We start from the raw sequence: 21,272 nt of genomic DNA, 5'->3' as shown, positions 1-21,272 counted from the left end.
CGGCGATGACCGCGCGACGTTCGGCTTAGGCGGATTCCCGGCCTCCCTTTTTCCAGTCACCCTCCATCTCTCTCTCTCTCTCTCTCTCTCTCTCTCTCACACCTCTCTCTCTGTGCTCTATTTTCAAATGAAACCCTCATTCTCCAACTCACACCTCACACTCATTTAAGCATGGCCGGCAGCCACGCATGGCTCTTGCCAACCTGCCTTCACCATTAACTCCGGATGTACTTGCCGCTACTTCCTGTACCTCTCGTCCGTGCTCTTTTGTCGCGCGCGGGAAGAAAGAAGGGGAAGGAGGGAGAGGCGAGGGTTGGGCCAAGGAAACAAAAGAAACTGGGTTGGGCTGGCCCAGGCAGAGAGAGCAGAAAAAGAAAGAAGGAAGCAAGCAAGAGGCCGGGCCGACTTGCCCCCGGCTTCGGTCTAGCTTTTCTTTTACTTTTAAAAATTATATAATTAATGATAATTAAAAAAATTATAATTTTTTTTTTAATAATTTTTAATACTAGTTGATGTTTTTTTATGATGAGCTTAAGGCCCGTCCGCCCATGTTTGGCCTAAAAGCCCGGCCCACAATATTTGGGCCAATAGATGGAGGGATATAATGAAAGGGCACGTTTTCTTTTTGGAGGGGACGTATATAAGGTAAATAAAAGAGGAACGTACCTTTTGGCATAACGTACGTTCCTCCCCCTTCTCTCCCTAAAAAATGCTCCAAAAGAAAGAACAGTGCGCAAGAGGGGACACGCAACTTCCCTTCAAGGCGAATTGGCGTCATCGGATCGAGCAGGACCAAATTCTCTTCCTCATATCGGCGTCGGTGTTTAATCTGTGGCTAACAAGGTACATTCAATTTTGTGACTTGCCTTAGGATCAGTGATGCATGTGTTTTTCCCAAGCTCGTCTTCCGCACAAGTTTAGGGGTTCGATTTAGTGTCAAATCCGGTTTTTGGGAATCCGACAATCCTTACATTGGTATCGGAGCCGTGGTTCTTGTTTCCCGATCCTTTTCCATGTTTTTCCCGACCCCTTTCATGTTTATGGATGATTTCTTATTAATTTTCATGAAATTAATCGGCCGACACCAATCGGGGCGGAAAAATCCCAACACCCGAGCATTGTTCATCCATTTTTTCGAGTTTCTGTAAGTCGAAATTAATTTCTGATGGCGTTGGATGGAAGATCTCGTCGAGACGATCGCGACGAGTGGCGGAACGCCGCCAAAGGCCGCCGGACACGCCCCCACGCGCAGCCGGAACGAACCAGCGTCTTTGGCACATGCAACGCATGCGCCGATTCGCAGGGGATGGCACGTGTATCGCACGGGCGCGCGAAGCCACGTGCCGCGCATAATAAGCACTCTCAGGCACAAACGAGTCTTCGTAGTTTACTTGCTCAGCTCCCACATGTCCAATTCTCGCGTCTTCTTGCCTGAGGAGCTGGACGATTCTCGCTTTTCTCTCCAGCTTTCATAGTGTGGTTTCTATAAAGAAAGAAAATTTTGGTCAAGAAGCAATCTTTATATCATGGAACGTTAAAGAAACTCCAACGCTACCGAAGTAAAAGCTCAGAGGCTGCTCACACCCGGATTCATGACAACCGGGCAATAAAGCCTCGAGAATAGGAGAGCACGGCCGAAACGCGCGAGTATCGGACCACGGCGAAGCCCGAAACAGGCCAAAACAAGGCACGAAAGAGGGGGCCAGTCGACGGTCCCTACCCGGCTCGGTGGCAGCAAACGGGAGCGTGCAAGGGGACCAAACATCTCGCACGCCCCTAAGCTGGGATCTTTTAGAAATTGATACGGGTTGAGCCAAATAACCAAGGAACTCACTGGAAAAAACTTGAAATCGAGGGAAGGGGAAGCCGCGGCTTGGTGGTTCCGGCTAGGAGGCGTAAGGTCGCGCCGGCAATGACCACGCGACGTTCGGCTTAGGCGGATTCCCGGCCTCCCTTTTCCGATCACCCTCCATCTCTCTCTCTCTCTCTCTCTCTCTCTCTCTCTGCTCTAGTTTCAAATGAAACCCTCGTTCTCCAACTCACACCTCACACTCATTTAAGCATGGCCGGCAGCCACGCATGGCTCTTGCCAACCTGCCTTCACCATTAACTCCGGACGTACTTGCTGCTGCTTCATGTACCTCTCGTCCGTGCTCTTTTGTCGCGTGCGGGAAGAGAGAAGGGGAAGGAGGGAGAGGCGAGGGCTGGGCCGAGGAAACAAAAGAAAATGGGTTGGGCTAGCCCAGGCAGAGAGAGCAGAAAAGGAAGGAAGCAAGCAAGCAAGCAAGAGGCCGGGCCGACTTGCCCCCGGCTCCGGTCTAGCTTTTCTTTTACTTTTAAAAATTATATAATTAATGATAATTAAAAAATTATAATTTTTTTTTAATAATTTTTAATACTAGTTGATGTTTTTTTATGATAGGTTTAAGGCCCGTCCGCCCATGTTGGGCCTAAAAGCCCAGCCCACAATATTAGGGCCCATGGATGGAAGGATATGATGAAAGGGCACGTTTTCTTTTTGGAGGGGACGTAAGGTAAACAAAGAAGGAGGAACGTACCTTTTGGCATAACGTATGTTCCTCCCCCTTCTCTCTCTCAAAAATACTCCAAAAGAAAGAATAGTGCGCAAGAGGGGACACCCATCTTCCCTTCAAGGCGAATTGGGGTCATCGGATCGAACGGGGCCAAATTATCTTCCTCATATCGGCGTCGGTGTTTAATCTGTGGCTAACAAGGTACGTTCAATTCTGTGATGTGCCTTAAGATCGGTGATGCATGTGTTTTTCCCGGGCTCGTCTTCCGCACAAGTTTAGGGGTTTGATTTAGTGTCGAATCCGGTTTTTGGAAATCCGACAATCCCTACACTAGTAATGAAAAATCTCTCATGTGCTATGCAATTTTAATTAATATTATTTTTGTTTAGGGTTAAAAATTAATATTTTTTTCTATTGATTTAAATCATAAAAAAAGGGTCAAAATTTAGATGTCAATTGCAAAATTCACATGCAGACTTAAATGATAAGCTCACTATCATAGCTTGCTTGGTGGGAGCCTTTTGCGTTTTGCTCTGTTTACATGTCCACATTTGCTATATTTACATCTGGTAGCGAGTCAACATTTTTTGCGTAATTTCTTCCAACAAAACCCATTGTCTTGCTGAGATTCAATTTACATGGCCAGTTTAGCCTCTCGGACTTGTTAAGGATGTCATCAGATCGTCAAGGAATCTGCACAGATGAGCAAAACTTTGGAAAGACCATTAGGGATGTCCTCATCTAAAAACAAATGTTCTCTTTTCTGTTTAGGAATTAATATGATTAGTGGCTTGAATAATAATGCGAAGATACTTGAGCTCCTCTTCCATACGTAATGAAGTAGTCGATTGCTTTCACGATCCCCAAAACATAAGGGATGACATAAGGGATGTGCACTTGCTTTGAGTTGCCCTGAGACTCGACCTAAATTTGGACTGAACCAAATGCACGGTATGGGTTAGGTTGATCCCCTCCCTTTTTTTTTTTTTAAGGATGCTATTCCAAGCTTATACCCAATTCAAGTGTTGCATTGTATCAGAAAAATAGCTCTTTCAAGACATTGGAGGTGAAATCGAACCTGTTTTATATGAATCATAGATAATACTACACGTGGTGATGCTAATACTGATCAACATAAGATTCACTTGTAACAAGACATTCATTTCAGATTGAAAGCAATTACGATTACTCTCATGTAAATTCTTTCTCGCTAAATCGCCGAAACAGGAATTGCAGATGTCTTCTACTTCATCCAGGATCTCTTGCAGCAAACCAACTCCCTCTCTTCCCAATGCCAATCGCATTACTATTCGTCCCTTAGAGGAAAAATAAAATTTGAAAATTACAAAACACCTTTGATCTCGGTACCAATATCAAATGATGTCATTGTTCGATGGTTAATCATATGTATACCAACATATATCAGCTTCGTGGTGCAAATCATCTTCCCAGTAGGACAAACAAACATTAACTAGTTTCTCAGAAAGTTCAAACAGAACAATAAAACTCTGATCCGTGACTCAGAGATGTGTAGGGTTGGCAACTGTTTTTCGTATTTACAAAAGGACATAGAATCCAAAGTTGCTTCCACGACGATAAAAGCAAATTCAGATAAATCTTCAAGAAAGAGAGAAGAAAATTTATCATATTCCACAAACATAACTCGATGAACAGTTGACAGCATATCAGGTTGCAGCTTACGGGACCAAACAGCACTTGGGGATGCATCCAGCTGAATTGACCTTTCTGGTAGAGACTCTTAACGGATACAAAAATTAGAATTGAAATTAAACACGGAACAAAGTTTCCAGGTTATTTATGTGCTTGATGATGAGCTGCGGAAGGAGAGAATTAGTTTACAGGATAGAAAGGGACGTTAATTTCCCCTACATTCTCTCTCACAAAAATTTTAAATTCTTCTCCACTTTCCACCCAAATTTTAATCACCCCCATTTTCTCCCCCTCCCAAGCAGAGGAAAAGGGCTTTTAAGGACATGGTTACCAGGCATGGTAGAAGGCAGGAATGGTATGCTTTCCCAATGACCAAAATGGTAAAATAATTCAAACGCGAATTGATCCATTGCTAATTCATTTGGCCGTTACCGAACAAGCCAAAACTTTTTCAGAATAGAAGGGAAAGTCTCTAAATGACAATTGACAAGCAAAAAGAAAAGGACTTGAAAAGGCTAACTAACAGTGAAGCCATCATGCCAAAGGGTCCCTAATCCAGCTTGCAAACACTAACTAGCAGTGAAGCCATGTCACAGTCTCACCCATCATCCTTAAAACTACCCACTTCCATCGGCAAGACCCAAATTGCCTTTAGAGGCTTCACCTTTACTAAAAAAGAATGTGTACTAGACATACTTCTTAGAAGAGACTCTGAATGCATCATTAACAAGGGATCGATGAATCATGTGTGTTTATCCATGCCAACGTCCAAGCACGACCAGAACCCTCATCACAAGATCTCTAGCCAAGGGATGTTTTCCTACATGAGACGATAACATAAATAACACAAATCCTTCTCTGCTGGTCATAGGCACATCGTGAAAGAAATGCAATTCACTGACTTATCGCCATTCTTCCATGCAGTTTTGTTCCCAACATTTAGCATTTAAGAACCTTCCAATGGTCTTCTTTGGCAAAGAATTCATGATAAGAGTTCAACAGGTATGAAGGAAAAAAGTTTTGCACCATCATCACAATTCCTCTACAATTTTCGTGTCGCGTTTTCTTTTCAACTGCTCTTAGACCTGAATCATTTACATTAATATACAGTGTATACATCTAGAGACATTCCAGAATCTCCACTAATCCCAGTCAGCATCAAAGAACCCAGCGTCCTTCATTTCCGAGTAGTATGCATTGTCCAGAAGGAAATCTTCCTCCTGAAAGCATCACAATTCAAAGCTCAAAAGTCAAAATTCAAACGGGCAAACTATATATTAAGATGGAATAATAAAAAAATGTGACAAATGGTGATCCATAATCACCTTGAAAAAGTCGGCAAGAAAAATCACATAGAGAAAGGGAAGATAGAGCGCATGATAGCAGATCACTATCAAACTGTACAACCTGCATAAAGAGGAGAAACACTTTATTTGTCTATTTATGTAGGAGTAGACAAAGCACTCAAAATGAAAGGATTAGCCTAAAGGTACCAAGTGCCAAAACCAGCTCCAATTCCAGCAAGCATACAGGCTAGTAAAGCAACTGAATTGATGACAAACATGACAACAATGTATCTGTAGAATGCTGGTCTGGCTGCACAGAAAATACAGCATGTAAGTCACCACCTTTACATGGATTAGGGACGAACTTGAGATGAGATTGGTACTTACGAGGCAACTCCTCGGTCCATTTTGAGAATCTTATGAACAGCACAAAGGAATAGACTGCAGTTATAACTATTTCATGGATACTCCACAATGCCCATTTCACTATATGTGTACTTCCAACATCGAAGAACAACGGCACCCGGAACCCAAATACATAAACAGCCTGAAAGGATTACACCCAAAAATAAGTGCTTAGATTACTCAATGTGTCGAAAGTACGAGAGGATAATCCAACCACATAAGGAAAATGCTTCAGCAGAGAAGCTTAAATAGCCTGCTCTAGAGTGGCATGTGCTGTAAACAGCAGTAAAGATGAGATAAAAGAGAACATAGGAAGTTTCCCATTTTGGGCCTGTTAAACAAAAGTTCGCTTCCATGAACCTTTCACCTGAGACTCTTGATAAGAAGTATGCTATAAGAACTGCTAGCACAATACCGAAAATGCATGCCCCCAAGGCCTTTGAATCAGCTCAATCTGAATGTTTTGCTAACATACAAGAGGTCCACACTGACAGATCCACAGTATCAGTATACAATATGGTCCGCCACCCGCTTCATTAAATTTAAACTCACTCGTCATCTTAGCCTTTTAATCATGCCAACAGAAAAGGCCAATCACATTAAAACATTGACAGAAGATCTACGACCCATTTCTATGTCAGTTGCACTTCGTCTACCCAGGCCGATATTATCCCAAATGAAATTTGTGGGGGAAAAAGATGGAGAATTCGCTGATTTCCATGATTGTGACTACCACATTGACTTCTTCCCAACCTGTTAGAAGTTTCACTGCTGACATATACTTGAACTTAAGTGTACAAACCATAGACGTAACCAAAGTAGCATCAGAAAACAAGAGACCAGGCAAGTGAAAACTCTTCTGTATCCAATGCACATTGCGCATTGCAGTAGAGTCAGCATATTAAGCGCCATGTTCAAACTCCATGGCAGCCAAGCTCATCAAACATTGAGCTCAAAAAGAAGGCATTTAACAAAGTATATTGCTTATGCACAATGCTGGAACAATATGAACAACTAGGATCATTTTTCTCTTGACTACAAAGAATCTCTCATCACTTGTCTGGTCAAGTTGTCGACTGATTACTTAAACACGAACCACAAAATCGAATTCGCCATATGAGCATGACAAAAGTTACAAGCCTTAATTACCAAGAGGTATAAATAACACGATCCATTGGAAATCCCAGCGTCCACAGAAAACCATGCATACATAGATAGCCATTGAAGAACCGATACCTTCAAAAGAATATCGACGCCAATGATCATCGCCGTGACCCGGAAAGTTCGTGACAAAGCTTCCAATCCGTTTGCGTAATTTCCTTGGAGCAGAAAAGCTACCAAGCTGATCTCCATACATAGCAGCCCCGATTTGGTAAACAGCGATAGGATGTTCCAGCCAGTCTCGCTTCCGGGAGTGCACTGCCAAGCCTGTTAGTTTCACAATAAATTATCAGAAGCGAACATCAACAAGTGCTACCGTAGAGCACAGAAATCAGCCAGCCACTCGAGATAACGAACGAAAACAATAAAATTGCCTGCGGCACTATAGATAAGATCAGTGCAGCAAGAAGGAATACATCTAGCAACAACAATCGCACGGCACCCACTACCATGAATCCTTAGGTAAACAAGTCGCGTAAAAAGAAATACATTACAAAGTAATCAAATTTCCTCGTCAATCAGTCAGATGACCCGAAAGATCAAAAAGTTACAGCCCAAACCCAGTCCGTCCGACGATTGAACAAAGAAGGCACACCTGAAGCGAGCACCAAGCAAGGTTGAGCAGCGACACCACCCAGAGGAGCGCGTAGTAGGAGATCATGACATGAGACCGCCCATTGAACAGCTTCTTCAAGTTCCTCTTGGCGTGGTACGCCAGGAAGAGCACGAACAGCGCGGCGGCGACGACCAGGACGGCGTCGTAGAAGAAGCCCGGGCAGACGGGGCTGAAATCCGGGGAGGTGGCGTTCGGCTCCTGAGCTGTGGGGACGACGACGGGGGCGGGCGGCAGAGGCGGGGGCGACGACGGCGAGGAGTTGGTGCTCCGGTCCAGAATCGATGGCATTTCGCGATCCGGGAGGGAGGCCCTAGACCCAGGGGCCCGAATCCAGGAAGAAACTGACACAGAGAGAGGCTTGCGCCGACTGGCAAACGGAAGAGAGGAATCGTCTATCAGATTAGGGTTTGCGCCATTGTCGTCTTCCTGTCATCATCGAAGATCAGCTCGGATTATGCAATGCTTCTGTCTCTCTCTCTCTCTCTCTCTCTCTCTCTCTCTTCTTTTCTCTCTCCTCTCGGTCATCGCACGTCATCCCGCATTATGAAGTTTCTTAGAGCTTCTCTTTTTTTTTTTTTTCCTTTTTTTCCCTGCTTCTTTTTTTTTTTCCAGTTATTTTCTTGCTGTTTATCTCTTGAGAATTTCGATTTGACTTCACCTACGTAAAATACTTTTTGTCCGAAAAGAAAGGAGAAATGGAAATGAAAAGGGCTTCTTCCTATTTAATCTTGTTCGTCTGCTTATCAGAATTCGCACTTGATCAGACTGCAGAGCTCATATGAGCTAATATTGCTTAACTTGGCTTTTGCTAGACGTGAAAAATTCGAAATTTCTAATTTATAATTAGGTATGATTAATATTTCTTTTATTTTAAAGCAACTTCTGATAATTTGCTTGGCTGATTTGGACACATGTCTCATTTCAAAGCTTAGCTTGATTTGGACTTTAATACCTTCCAATGTTTTCATTAACATAATAGATAAGGACGAAGGCTAAAACATTATTTACAATCACATTAATGCTTGCACAAAATACTAAAGCAGTGTAACGAAGTCTTAAAACTTATTACAAAAATACAATCATAATTGTATTTTTGTAATAAGTTTTTAGAATATTTATTCCTTTATTAATTTTCAAACATTACAGTCAGTGACCCCCCGACCAGACTATACAAGTTACTACAAAACCAAAGAGAAAGGGGTGGGTCACCATAAGGCAAAAGACACAAACAGAACCAGCAAGATACAGCTATGCCGGACAATCCAGATAGCTCTCTCAAAAGACTTCATAAAGCCTTCACTCACTCATACATCTCATCATCATCTTCGATTTCTTCGATCTTCATCTTCTTCACTGCCTGAGCAGCATCACTTCTCGGCCCATTCGGAATTTCGATCAGCAGGTCCGACTTCTGCCCAGTTGTGGCATTCACGAATCCTCCACTATTCTCCACGCGGTATGCAAGATCTTGCCCGTTGGGCCCGGCGTCGATGTAGACGGTCGAGTTCTCGTCTATCTCCTTCCCCACGAGCATTCTCGACAGCTCGGTCACGACCTTCTTCTCAAGCCATCTCCTGATTGGCCGAACACCGTAAACCTGTAATGGAATTGAGACAAGTCCGCAATATGACTCCCGACAGACCCACCAAGTAGAGAACCAGATATCTATGTACTGAAAACCTACCGGATCATGACTCTCTGCCAGGACAAAGTCCAAAGCCGCATCGGTGACAGCCAAAGCAATGTCTCTTTCAGCCAATCTACTTGCAACCTCCTTCATCTGTAAACTAGTCACCTTCCTCAGTTGTTCATGCGAGAGAGGATCAAACACTACAATCTCATCAAGCCGATTCAGTAACTCTGGCCTAAAGTGCCCCCTCACCTGTTCCATTGAAAAGATACATCAGTATTCTTATTATAAAATTAGATGGCTAGACAGATTTATAAAGGGGAATCTCATGCCTCACCTCTCCATTACGGGCATCTTGCATCGAGCATTCGCCCTTCAGGCCTGATACAAGGTGCTTCGCTCCAAGGTTCGAGGTCATGACGATTACAGTTTTCGTAAAGTCAACAGTTTGGCCTTGGCCATCAATTAATCTGCCGTCATCAAGAACCTGGAGGAGTACATTGAAAACAGCTATGTGCGTTTTCTCCACTTCGTCGAATAATACTACACAGCCAGCCACCATATCTCAGGCCGAACTGGAAAACGGCAAATGTGACACGGGCTAGCGGTGCCTCGCATTCAGGGAATGCTGAGTCGAACAATCTTATTAAGAATCTGTCCATCAACAGAGCGCATCCCTCATCTGCACTAGCCTTCGGTAAGGAAGGTCGTTAGAAGGGCAATCTTCATCGCTCCTCTAGTGCCAAAGCTCGATTTGAAAAAAAAGAAAAGCAGGGCAAATGATGACCAAATCGCACATATAATATGTCAATGGAAAGTTTGAGAAGCCTATTACAAATCTCTAGAAGACATTAAGTCCTAATAACATCATCTTCCAGCTCGTTCCAGTTAAAACAGAAAGTTGCAATAGGTCAAAATAGCAAATCTCATCCTCGCAGCCTTGGTTAGTTGTCCACCTTCTTCATGTCCGACATAACTATAAATTACGACAGACAAGGATCAGATTCTGCAACAAACATTTGCGCAGCAATGTCATAGAAAGAAGAATCATAAATTACCAAACTTACCCAGGAGGGCACCAATTAATCTGGACACAGAATGCTGCTCCATATACTCCGACATATCAATTCAGATTATAAGACTTTCGTCATCAAAGAGCTGCTCAGCGAGGGCCTTGCGAGCTCCGTCTTGCCTACTCCAGTTGGACCCAAGAATAAGAAAGAACCAGCTGGCTGTTGCGGTATCTTGGTACCAGTCCATAACGATCAAAGTCGAATCGTGAGCCTATTAATGAAGCAAATTCAATGAAATCTTATATCAGACTACTTGTCTTCTTCTAGTTGGATCTCCAAGTTTTTGGAATGCTCCAAATTCCACTTGAGCATCCAAATCGGGGTCAATATGGGAGAATTACCAAAAAAGTCCTAAACCTATTGCAATTGTGTCAATTCAGTCCTAAACTTTTTTTTTTGGCCAATTTAGTCCTAAACCTTTTATAAATGTGCCAATTCAGTCCTTCCGGCCAAAATTGGCCGGCCGGAGCTGATGTGGACGCTGGCCGAAGACAGCGGTCGGCGAACAATTTTTTAATAATTTAAAAAAATCGATTTTTTAATTTTTTAATTTTTTGATTTTTTTTTTTACCTTCTTCTTCTTCCTTTGGCCAGCCGGCCACTGGCGAGGCTCGCCCGCCAGCCCACCGGGTGAAGGCAAGCCTCGCCCGGCGAAGGCGGCGGCCGCCGTCGCCCGCCCAAGGCGAGGCTCGGCTCGCCCGGCCATGGCGAGGCGAGCCTCGCCGGATCTGGTTATGGCCTGCTAGTGGCCGGCGAGGCCGCCGTCGCGAGATCGGCGAGGCCGAGCCTCGCCTTGGCCGGGCGACGACGGCCTCGCCGTCGCCGGGCGAGGTTCGCGCCTCGCTTGCCACCGGCGAAGGCGAGCCTCGCCTTGGCCGAGCGATGGCGAGGCCGCCGTCACCGGATCTCGGCGAGGCTCGACCTCGCCATGGCCGGGCGAGGCCGAGCCTCGCCTTGGCCGGGCGACAGCGGCCTCGCGTCGCTAGGCGAGGCTCGCCTTCGCCAATGGCGGCGGGGCGAGCCTCGCCGTGGCCGGCGAGGTCGGCCTCACCGGTGGTCGGCGAGGTCGGTCTCGCCCGCCCTCGCCTCCGGCGCGCCACGCCTCACGGCGGCACCGGCCGGCCGGAGGAAGAAGAAGGAGGTAAAAATCAAAAAAAAATCGAAAAAATTTAAAAAATCGAAAAATTATTTAAAAAATTATTAAAAAATTGTTCGCCACCACTTCTCCCACGTGTCCACGTCGGCCTGGCCCGGCCAATTTTGGCCGGAAGGACTGAATTGGCACATTTATAAAAGGTTTAGGACTAAATCAAAAAAAAAAAAAAAAAAAAAAAAAGTTTAGGACTGAATTGGCACAATTGTAATAGGTTTAGAACTTTTTTGGTAATTCTCCCCCAGCAAAAACATCTCTGAACAAGGTTCTAGCACCATGTTGATTGGAAATTGGAAACTAGTATACAAAAGAAACGCTTGCTTAATTCTGACCCAGCTCTTGACCTCAATACAGCCTCTGCCACGGCACTGACAGCTTGATCTTGCCCAACTACTCTCTGATGCAGTCTTTTAGCCAGTCCAAGTAACCTCTCTCTCATTCTGGCTGAGCCTCGTGACAGGAATGCCAGTCCAGCGACTCACCGCCTCAGCAATATGTTCTGGTCCTACAGTCTCAGTCAACATTAAGTTCTTAATATTTCCTTCCAGTTGCGCGATGGCTACTTCGACATCGTGATTTCCATAGTTTTGTAGTTCTGCAGCTTGGGCCGGACTGATGACCCTTTCCTTTTCTTTCCGGTACTTATTCAGTTGCCAAAACTTGACCCTCAAGACATGCCACTTTATACGAAGCTACAAGTAAATAAAACGTCAGAACAAATGTTAAATGAAAGATTTCAATAAGCAAAATAACCATAATAGAGTTTGCGACTGATTTTTCAGCCTCAGACTTACCTTAACTAAGCGAGCTTTACTGCTTTATCCTTTTCTTTTCCTAGTGCATGAAGTTCAAAATCAATCAAAGAGATCTTGTGGTTGAGATGAAAGTCCAATGATCTTGGTTGCCCATAGAATCAGAATCTTGGTTTTTATAAGTAAATTCTTTCAAAAAAAAATAATAATCAGACTCAGGATTGGTTTACAGATGGTTTGCACACTCATTCGCACACTAGAGAGAAAAGCTCCGAAGAGAAAGGAGCCTTTGTTTTGATGGATACAAATGAGGAAGAAGGCATCTCTTTTTATACTTTAGGCCCTCAAATTACAACCATTGAGCGAGTTTTCATCTGACGGACGAGATTGTACAACCCAACCTACCAACTACCAACACTAATGGCATGAGAGTTCTAGACTTTGGCGCAATTACCGTGTCGCTCGCCCTTAGAACATTCAGGAAGCTCTCTTGTTGGAAATCCTAGCGATTGTAGGAGGTCTTCCTTAGAGATGCACGGCTCTTTAGCCATAAAAACCTTTTGGCCGCGACACATGGCTAATTTTGTTGAGAAAACTCCTATTAAATTTTGAAGTTGACAAAACTTTCATATTTCTATTCTTATTCTTATTATGAGAGATACTAGACTTCTGTGAAACGAGTGAGCAAGAAGTTTTCTCTCTTTAGAAATTTTCTCTCTCTACAATCCGAGTGAGCGAACGAATGAGCAATCAATCTGAGCAAGGCTTGGCTTAGGCATCCCGACAATCCAAGTCGATCCAAGAGCGCCTAAGTCACTGCACGGTCACGATCCCAATTGATTGGCCCATGACATATGGATGCCATTCACTATCTTTACTCATGCCAAGCAACACTAACGTTGTGCAATCAGCCCTGTCAAACACCTCCTAACTCCCAACAACTTCAAGCAGGGGATTTGTCGTAAATCCACTTGCTTGAACTCTAACTCTATTCTTGTGCAAACCAAGTTCACTACCTTTGAAGTAACCAACAAAACTACTTGTTACAAATAACATCGTCTCGTTGCATCAAAAAATATAAATGTTGACTAATCTAGTTAACATTGAATTTGGTAAAATAAGATGGTTGAATAATTGAAAAATGAGAGAGTAAATGGGACTCTAACTTTTATAAGGCCAAGTTTTTTACTACGAAATCAATGATGTTGGGAGTGAGGTCAATCCTTAAAAAGGATGGAAATAGGCATTTTAACGAAATGACTGGATCACGAGTTTGAGCTCCTGAATATTCAAACAATAAAAAATTAAAAAAATTAAAAAAAAAAAAAAAAAAAAAAAAAAACAACAACACACATTGAAATGGTTATGAATACCAGGAATTTCCTTACTAAACAACCAAAAATTCAATTATTTCAAATGATCTTTCAAATTGATTAAGGCTCTCTAATTTATGGCCACTTCTTTATAGTACCAATTGTTGTCTCATTGAGAATTAATAGGCTCACGATTCGACTTTGATCACTATGGACTAGTACCCAGATTGAATAACAAGTAAAAGATCATAACCCGATCCCAATCAAATCGTCATTTCATTGATACTTAGAACCACGTGTCTTAAGAACCTCTCTCCATGATTTGCTTCCAAAAATGCCCAATTACATGAGCCTGAATGCCCAATCACATAAACCTGGATTCCGAAACTAAGCAAAGGTATTCGGACAGACTAAAATGAAACAGCTCGCCCGCCAGAGATGAGCCATTCCTATTCAAACCTCATAACAACGTTCTCGGGTACAAAGTCCTGGTGAAAATTACCAGAAGAACAGCGACCAGGTGGGATGCAAGATTGGTTAGGATAATGCATGACCAGGATGTGAGGCAAGAAAACAGAGCGGAGAAAAAACGCAGCTCAAGAAAGAAAAGCTCGACCAGTTTATCGGCGATTCTGCCAGCAACTGGTCTCAGGCACGAAAGAAGAGTCGAACGAAAGGCTTCAACGAGTCTGAGTTTGCTCGCTCTCTTCCGACGGTTGATTCGCTTCTTCTCTCTAGCAGCTCGCTTCTTTGTCGGCTTGCTTTGTGTCGCGTTGCTCTTTAGGTGAGGCGTGTGTGAGTGGAAGGAGGAGGGCTAGCATAGGAAAAGCACGCTTCCGCTGCTCTATAACACCGGTCAGTCGTTGCGTTGATATGATTGAATCTTGAATTATCCGAGCAAATAAGAAAAATTATGTGGAATTGATAAAATATCTCAATGTTAATTTTTTTTTCTCTTATTTTAGCGTTTGAATATGCAAGAATTAAGACCAAAATGTTCCTTTTCACTCTTAAAAAAAAAAAAAAACTCATCCAACGATAAATACGGAAGCTATAACTTTTATAAATACAAATATCACAACACATCTAAATTTATTACCCTTTCTACTTGAGAATTTGAAAATTCCATTATTTTTCATGATTAATAAAAATGCAACAAAGCTCAATCTTTTTGTATTACGCATGATACATAGATTAATGGAAGGATTAATTCGGTTTGTCATTTTACTTGTCGAGCACAATTAATCACCACAATTCTATATAATTATCTACTTTATCACGGTGACACACTGCATTGTCAAGTTTCGTAAAGCTTCTCTTTTTCCTTTTCACTTTCTTTTCACTTTTTTTTTCGGTTGTTTTCTTGCTGTTTATCTTGAGAATTTCATTTGTAAGCTTCTCTTTCTCTTTTTCACTTTCTTTTCTAGTTGTTTTCTTGCGATTTATCTGGAGAATTTCATTTGTTCGCCTAAGTAATACACTTTTGTCCCACAAAAGAGAAAAAAGAAAGGAGAATAAAATGAAAACGTCTCCTTCAAATTCATCTTGTTCATCTGATTAACGGATTATCCAATCAAGTATAGTTAAAATTTAAAATGATTTTTATTTAAAAAAAAGGCTTAAAGTAACTATGCTTTCTTTCTATAATTTGGCTACTTCGTTAATTTGGACACATGTTCCAAAACACAATTAATAATTTTTATTAACAAAATCAATAAATAAGAATAAAGATTATTTACAACCATTTTAGTCCTTGCACAAAATACTGAAGCAGTGGACTTGCAATGTTGGAGACGGGAAATTTTCTTCACACTTACCGATTTCCAAACGTTACACTCGGTGAACCCCCGACCAGGTTTTTGACCGAAAAAAAGAAAAAGAAAACCGACCAGGTTCACAAGTCATACAAAACCAACAGAAAGGGGTGGTCTCAGTGACCACTGGTCACAACAAAGGCAAAAGGCATTACTTCAGAACCAGCAAGATACAGCTTTGCTGGAGAATCTACAGCTCTCTCGAAGACTTAAGAGGCATTTACTCATACATCTCATCATCATCTTCGATTTCTTCAATCTTCATCTTCTTCACCGCCTGAGCAGCATCGCTCCTCGGCCCATTCGGAATTTCGATCAGCAGATCCGACTTCTGCCCAGTGGCCGCATTCACGAATCCTCCATTCTTCTCCACGCGATAGGCGAGATCCTGCCCGTTGGGCCCTGCGTCGATGTAGACGGTCGAGTTCTCGTCTATCTCCTCCCTCACGAGCATTCTTGACAGCTCCGTCACCACCTTCTTCTCAAGCCATCTCCTGATTGGCCGAGCACCGTAAACCTGTAATGGAATTCAGACACGTCAGCAATATGACTCCCAACAGACCCACCAAATGAGTAGAGAACCAGTCATCTATGTACTGACAACCTACCGGATCATAACTCTCTGCCAGGACAACGTCCAAAGCTGCATCGGTGACAGCCAAAGCAATGCCTCGTTCAGCCAATCTACTTGCAACATCCTTCATCTGCAGTCTAGCCACCTTCCTCAGTTGTTCATGCGAGAGAGGATCAAACACTACAATCTCATCAAGCCGATTCAGCAACTCTGGCCTAAAGTGCCTCCTCACCTGTTCCATTGAGAAGATAAGTTAGTACTCTAATTATGACCCCAAGAAGAATTAGATGGCTGGACAGATTTATAGAGGGTAAACTCATGCCTTACCTCCTGCATGACTCGATCACGAGCAACTTGCATCGTGCATTTGCCCATCAGGCCTGATAGAAGATGCTCTGCTCCAAGGTTTGATGTCATGATGATTACAGTATTCCTGAAGTCAACCGTTCGACCTTGGCCATCAGTTAATCTGCCATCATCAAGGACCTGGAGGAGTGTATTGAAAACAGCTATGTGCGCTTTCTCCACTTCATCGAATAACACCACACTGTAGGGTCTCCTCCTCACAGCCTCGGTTAGTTGTCCACCTTCTTCATGTCCAACATAACTATAAATTACAATAGACAATGATCAGATTCTGCCGCAAACATTTGCACAACAATGTTATAGAAAGACGAATCATAAATTACCAAACTTACCCAGGAGGAGCACCAATTAATCTGGATACAGAGTGCTGCTCCATATACTCCGACATATCAATTCGGATTAGAAGATTTTCATCATCAAAGAGCTGCTCAGCAAGGGCCTTGGCAAGCTCGGTCTTGCCTACTCCGGTTGGACCCAAGAATAAGAAAGAGCCAGTTGGTTGTTGGGGTCTTCCTAACCCAGCTCTCGACCTCAATACAGCCTCTGCCACAGCGCTGACTGCTTGATCTTGCCCAACTACTCTCTGATGCAGTCTCTCAGCCAGTCCAACTAGCCTCTCTTTGTCGTTCTGGCCAAGCCTCGTGACAGGAATGCCAGTCCAACGGCTCACAACCTCCGCAATATGGTCAGGTCCAACAGTCTCAGTTAACATTAAGTTCTCCTCAGTATTACCTTCCAGCTGCGCAATGGCTGCTTCAACTTCTTGAATTGCACCATATCGCAAGTCCGCAGCTCTGGCCAGATCATACCTTCTTTCAGCCTCTTGCAATGCAAACAAAAGCTCTTCACGCTTCTGTTTAAGTCGCCTGATTTCATCAATCCTTTCTTTTTCCTTTCTGTACTTCATCATGAGTGGTTGAAGCTTATCCCTCAGGTCATCCAGCTCTTTACGAACCTATAAAGTAAATAAAATAGACAAATATTAAATGAAAGATTTTGACAAGCAGAAAATGATAAGAAAATTTCTCTATGGATTTTTTCAGACTTACCTCAATAAGGCGAGCTTTACTAGCTTTATCCTTCTCTTTCTCTAATGCATGAAGTTCAATTTCTAGCTGCATTCTCCTACGCTCGAGATTATCGATCTCTTCTGGCTGGCTGTCTAATTGAACCCTCACATTTGCACAAGCTTCATCAACTAAATCAATGGCTTTGTCGGGCAAATGACGACCTACATTGAGATAAACCAGAGAAAGTCAATTACCTCAACAATAGATTAAGAACTTCCAGAACTGCTAAATCGGGTGGCTGAGAGACTTACCAGTTATGTATCTACTGGACAGCTGTGCAGCAACAACGAGAGCCCGATCTTGAATTCGAACACCGTGATGACCTTCGTATCTCTCCTTCAATCCTCTCAAGATGCTTATAGTATCAGGCACACTGGGTTCCGCCACATAAACCTGTTGGAACCTCCTTTCAAATGCCGCATCTTTCTCTACATACTTCCTATATTCCTCTAGTGTCGTAGCACCGATACATCGCAGCTGTCCTCTGGCAAGCATGGGTTTAAACAAATTGGCCGCATCCATGGATCCTTCAGTACGCCCAGCCCCAAGAACGAGGTGAATTTCATCAATAAAGAGGATCACTTTTCCTTCAGCCTCCTCAACCTCCTTCAAAACTGCCTTCAGTCGCTCTTCAAATTCTCCTCTGTACTTCGCTCCAGCTACCAAAGCACCCATATCCAATGCAATAAGCCTAACTTCAGTAAGGTTGCTAGGCACGTCACCTTTCACTATTCTCTGAGCCAAGCCTTCCACAACAGCAGTTTTGCCGACACCAGGCTCCCCAATAAGAACTGGATTGTTCTTAGTCCTCCTTGACAGGATCCTTACGATTCTTCTGATCTCCTCATCCCGCCCGATAACTGGGTCAAGTTTACCAGCCTGCTCCACTAAATCCCTTCCATACGTCTTCAATGCTTGGAAAGTAGTGTCACCAGAGGCACTCTCCACCTTCCTCCCTTCTTTCCCACGAAGCTTCTCGAGCTCTGATTTCACCCTCGCACTAGCAATCCCGGCCTCCTTGAGCAGTTCCCCAATTTGTGAATCCTCAAGAAGGCCAATTACCAGCTGATCAACCGCCAAGTGGCTGTCGCCGCGAGACTTCTGGGCAGCTTGGGCACGCCTAATTGCTTTGATTAGACTAGTGCTGGCAGGTATCTCATCAGGAGGCGGGCTCTGACAAGGAAGTTTCTTCAAAGCTTGGTTAAACACCCTCTCTGCCGACTTCGCGGCTTCTTCACCCCCAACATTCCTGACTGCTTGGCTGAAAATTCCAGCTGGATCCGAGATCAGAGCCACGGCAAGATGGAGAGGAGTAAATTGTGCATGCCCGGCGCTCATCGCCAGCTCATGTGCTCCAGCAAGAGACTCATTTGTCTTGTGGGTAAACTTGTCAGGATTCATAATGCCTCTCCTTACACCTGCACAGAGAACAGTCGCAACCGTAAATCAATCTAGACACCAATCACCATCGCTACTCATGCAAGCAACAATCCCATTCCGCAAATCAGCAGTGTCGACCACCGACAACGGTCTCCCTCTAACAAGATTCTAGCAAACAATCTAACCCACTCCCAATCCCAATCCCAATCCCAACCCTATCATCATTATCACCACAGATAGGACTCTGTCCCTAAGAACCTCTCTCTGGAATTTGCTACCCAAAACACTGACGCACGACGCCAGAGAGCAACTGACGATGCCGCGAAAACCACCTTCGCCGTGAACAGAACCTAGGCACCCGATCACACCAGCCTAAACGAATGGTTCTGAAACCAAGGTACCCGCACGAACGAAACGGAACGACACCCGCTCAAGATTTCATCAGGGCACAGTCGCGAGAGGAACAGAACGAGAGAAGAAAACGCACCTCAGAAAAGAAAAAACTCGATCGGTAACCGCTCCCGGGCGACGAAAGACGATTCGAAATGGCAAAAAGCTTCGACGAGTCGCAGTTCACTCGCTCCCGCTTCCGAACGTCGATCTGGCTTCTTTGGTTTTCGCTACGTTTGTTTCGTGAGATTTCTGGCGTTGTGTGTGTGTGTGGAGAGACGGGGGAGGGTCGGAGCCTTTTTGTAAGCAGAAGAGAGACGAGGGACGAGAGACGTCTAGAACCCACCGCCACGTGGCGCTGGAAACTACTAGATTCTGCTCCCGCCTTCGAGCCTTCTCGGTTTCAGGTGTCGTTCTTCTCCCCTCACACGTGGGAAAACTCGCGAGTCGCACCAGTCGCGGCGCTCGCGAGTGGGGGATTCGGTGTCGGTTTCCCCGAATCGAGTCGGTTTAGTGGGAAGAGGCTCCTGGAATCGCCTCGACCTTTCGCCTACTCGCCGCCCTATTGGAGCGTGATCTGCACCTTCTCCTCGGCGGTAGTAGGATAGGATCGGCTTGGGGAAAGACGAATCATTTTCTCTCGGCCCTTTTTCGGCCAAATTCTTTTTTGAAATTCCACTTTTTGCAATGGTTAATAAATAAATAAAAATTGCAATAAGCCCGATTTCCTACATTCGAGAAGCGTGGAATTATGGAAGGATTAATTTTACTTTTTTGGGCGGTATGGAAGTATTAATTAGAATTGGCAGGTAGATCAAATCGAAAATGGTCATACCTAATTGAACTTATTTAATCTATTCAACTTTTTTGTTATACAAATTTTATGCTCAATCCATATTATTAAAACACTTATATATTTAATTAGATCTCAAAACTCGTGATATCAATTATGCATGAAACAAATGAAGTGGACAAAAATCAAATAAGAACAATGAAGTAAGAGTTTTTCCCCATTGATCCAAATTTTATAGATGAAGATGTGTTGGGACCTAAAACATTTTATATCAATCTTAAGATCATGGGAAAAAATTCAAAAAAAGTTTGAAGTGTCTTAGTTTTATCAAATAATAGCACGAAATTAACATTATTTCAAATAAGGACCTAAAGTAATCAAACTATCTTAAATAAAGACTTAAAGCGATCAAATCATCTCAAATAATAACTTTTGGCCGGCAGTGACTTCTCTGGACATTGGAGAAGGGGTATCTTTGTCAAAAAAATTGTAACTATGTTTTTTGAATTTTTTCATCTTTTATACTTTTTATTTTTCTTTTCTTTTTTCCTCTTCCCTCCCCTGACCATAACTATTGACGACTAGTGGGGATCGTCCTCGTTTGTGTCAAGTGAGGATAGCCCTTGCCCAAGGGTGAGGGCAACCTTCACTTGAGTCCAATGGGGAAGGGAAGAAGGAAAAAAAAAAGAAAAAAAAATTCAAAAGATAAAAGATGAAAATGCCCTCTAGGTAGAGGAGTTAGGCTTTTTTTTTTTTAGACTAATATGTTTACTTCAGGCCCTTCTTTAAAATAATTTCTATTTCAAACCCTTATTTAAAATGATTTGGTGGTCCTTATTTAAAAAAAAAATGAAAGCATTTTATACCCTTATTTAAAATTTTCCCTAAGATCATATGAGTCAAAGCTAAATTTAAAAAAAAAAAAAAGATTTTTGTTAAATTTTTATACAAAATGTACCTAATATAGCTTAAACATTCAAATCGTAGAGAATTTTCACATGACCACAAGACACCTAACCCTATATCATTTTTTCTTAATTGCAAATCAAAGGTTGAGTTAGGAAGTTCAAAATGTACAAGATAATTATAATCCTATTTTTTTAGGTCCTTATGTTATTTTTATTTGGGAACAATATCCACAAATCCTTTTATTTGGCCAAAAAATAATATATACCATTTTAAAAGTTGCAATTAATTTCTTTATATATTTATTTTTATTCGAATATAATTATTTTGATTTGTTACTTCATACATCAACTTGTTTTAATTTTTTTCTTCTGATTTTGTTTCT

General features: G+C 42.9%; 2 protein-coding genes and 1 pseudogene across 2 annotated transcripts; all 3 read right to left on the bottom strand.

Annotated features, from left to right (window-relative positions):
- Window positions 1-5,143: 5,143 nt before the first annotated feature.
- On the bottom strand, window positions 5,144-8,180 carry LOC104426007 (protein CANDIDATE G-PROTEIN COUPLED RECEPTOR 2). The gene is made up of 6 exons (XM_010038931.3): window positions 7,653-8,180; window positions 7,133-7,324; window positions 5,879-6,038; window positions 5,699-5,801; window positions 5,531-5,612; window positions 5,144-5,425 (listed from the first exon to the last, which is right to left on the bottom strand). Exons 1-6 carry the CDS (start codon window positions 7,959-7,961, stop codon window positions 5,348-5,350), a joined length of 924 nt encoding a protein of 307 aa, XP_010037233.2. The 5' UTR covers window positions 7,962-8,180; the 3' UTR covers window positions 5,144-5,347.
- Window positions 8,181-8,963: 783 nt separating this feature from the next.
- Window positions 8,964-13,337, bottom strand: LOC104427725 (annotated as a pseudogene).
- A 2,036-nt stretch (window positions 13,338-15,373) lies between these two features.
- LOC104426006 (chaperone protein ClpB1) lies at window positions 15,374-19,476 on the bottom strand. Its single transcript, XM_010038930.3, has 7 exons — window positions 19,286-19,476; window positions 17,670-18,836; window positions 17,398-17,579; window positions 16,681-17,303; window positions 16,310-16,589; window positions 16,017-16,214; window positions 15,374-15,925 (listed from the first exon to the last, which is right to left on the bottom strand). The coding sequence occupies exons 2-7, from the start codon at window positions 18,817-18,819 to the stop codon at window positions 15,629-15,631; spliced, it is 2,730 nt and encodes a 909-aa protein (XP_010037232.2). The 5' UTR covers window positions 18,820-18,836; window positions 19,286-19,476; the 3' UTR covers window positions 15,374-15,628.
- Between the last annotated feature and the right edge of the window lie 1,796 nt (window positions 19,477-21,272).

The sequence above is a fragment of the Eucalyptus grandis genome, chromosome 11, assembly GCF_016545825.1.
Source record: "Eucalyptus grandis isolate ANBG69807.140 chromosome 11, ASM1654582v1, whole genome shotgun sequence".
NCBI classification, from domain to species: domain Eukaryota; kingdom Viridiplantae; phylum Streptophyta; class Magnoliopsida; order Myrtales; family Myrtaceae; genus Eucalyptus; species Eucalyptus grandis.
The sequence above is the reverse complement of the archived record's forward strand: the minus strand, read 5'-3'. Positions and strand labels throughout refer to the sequence as shown.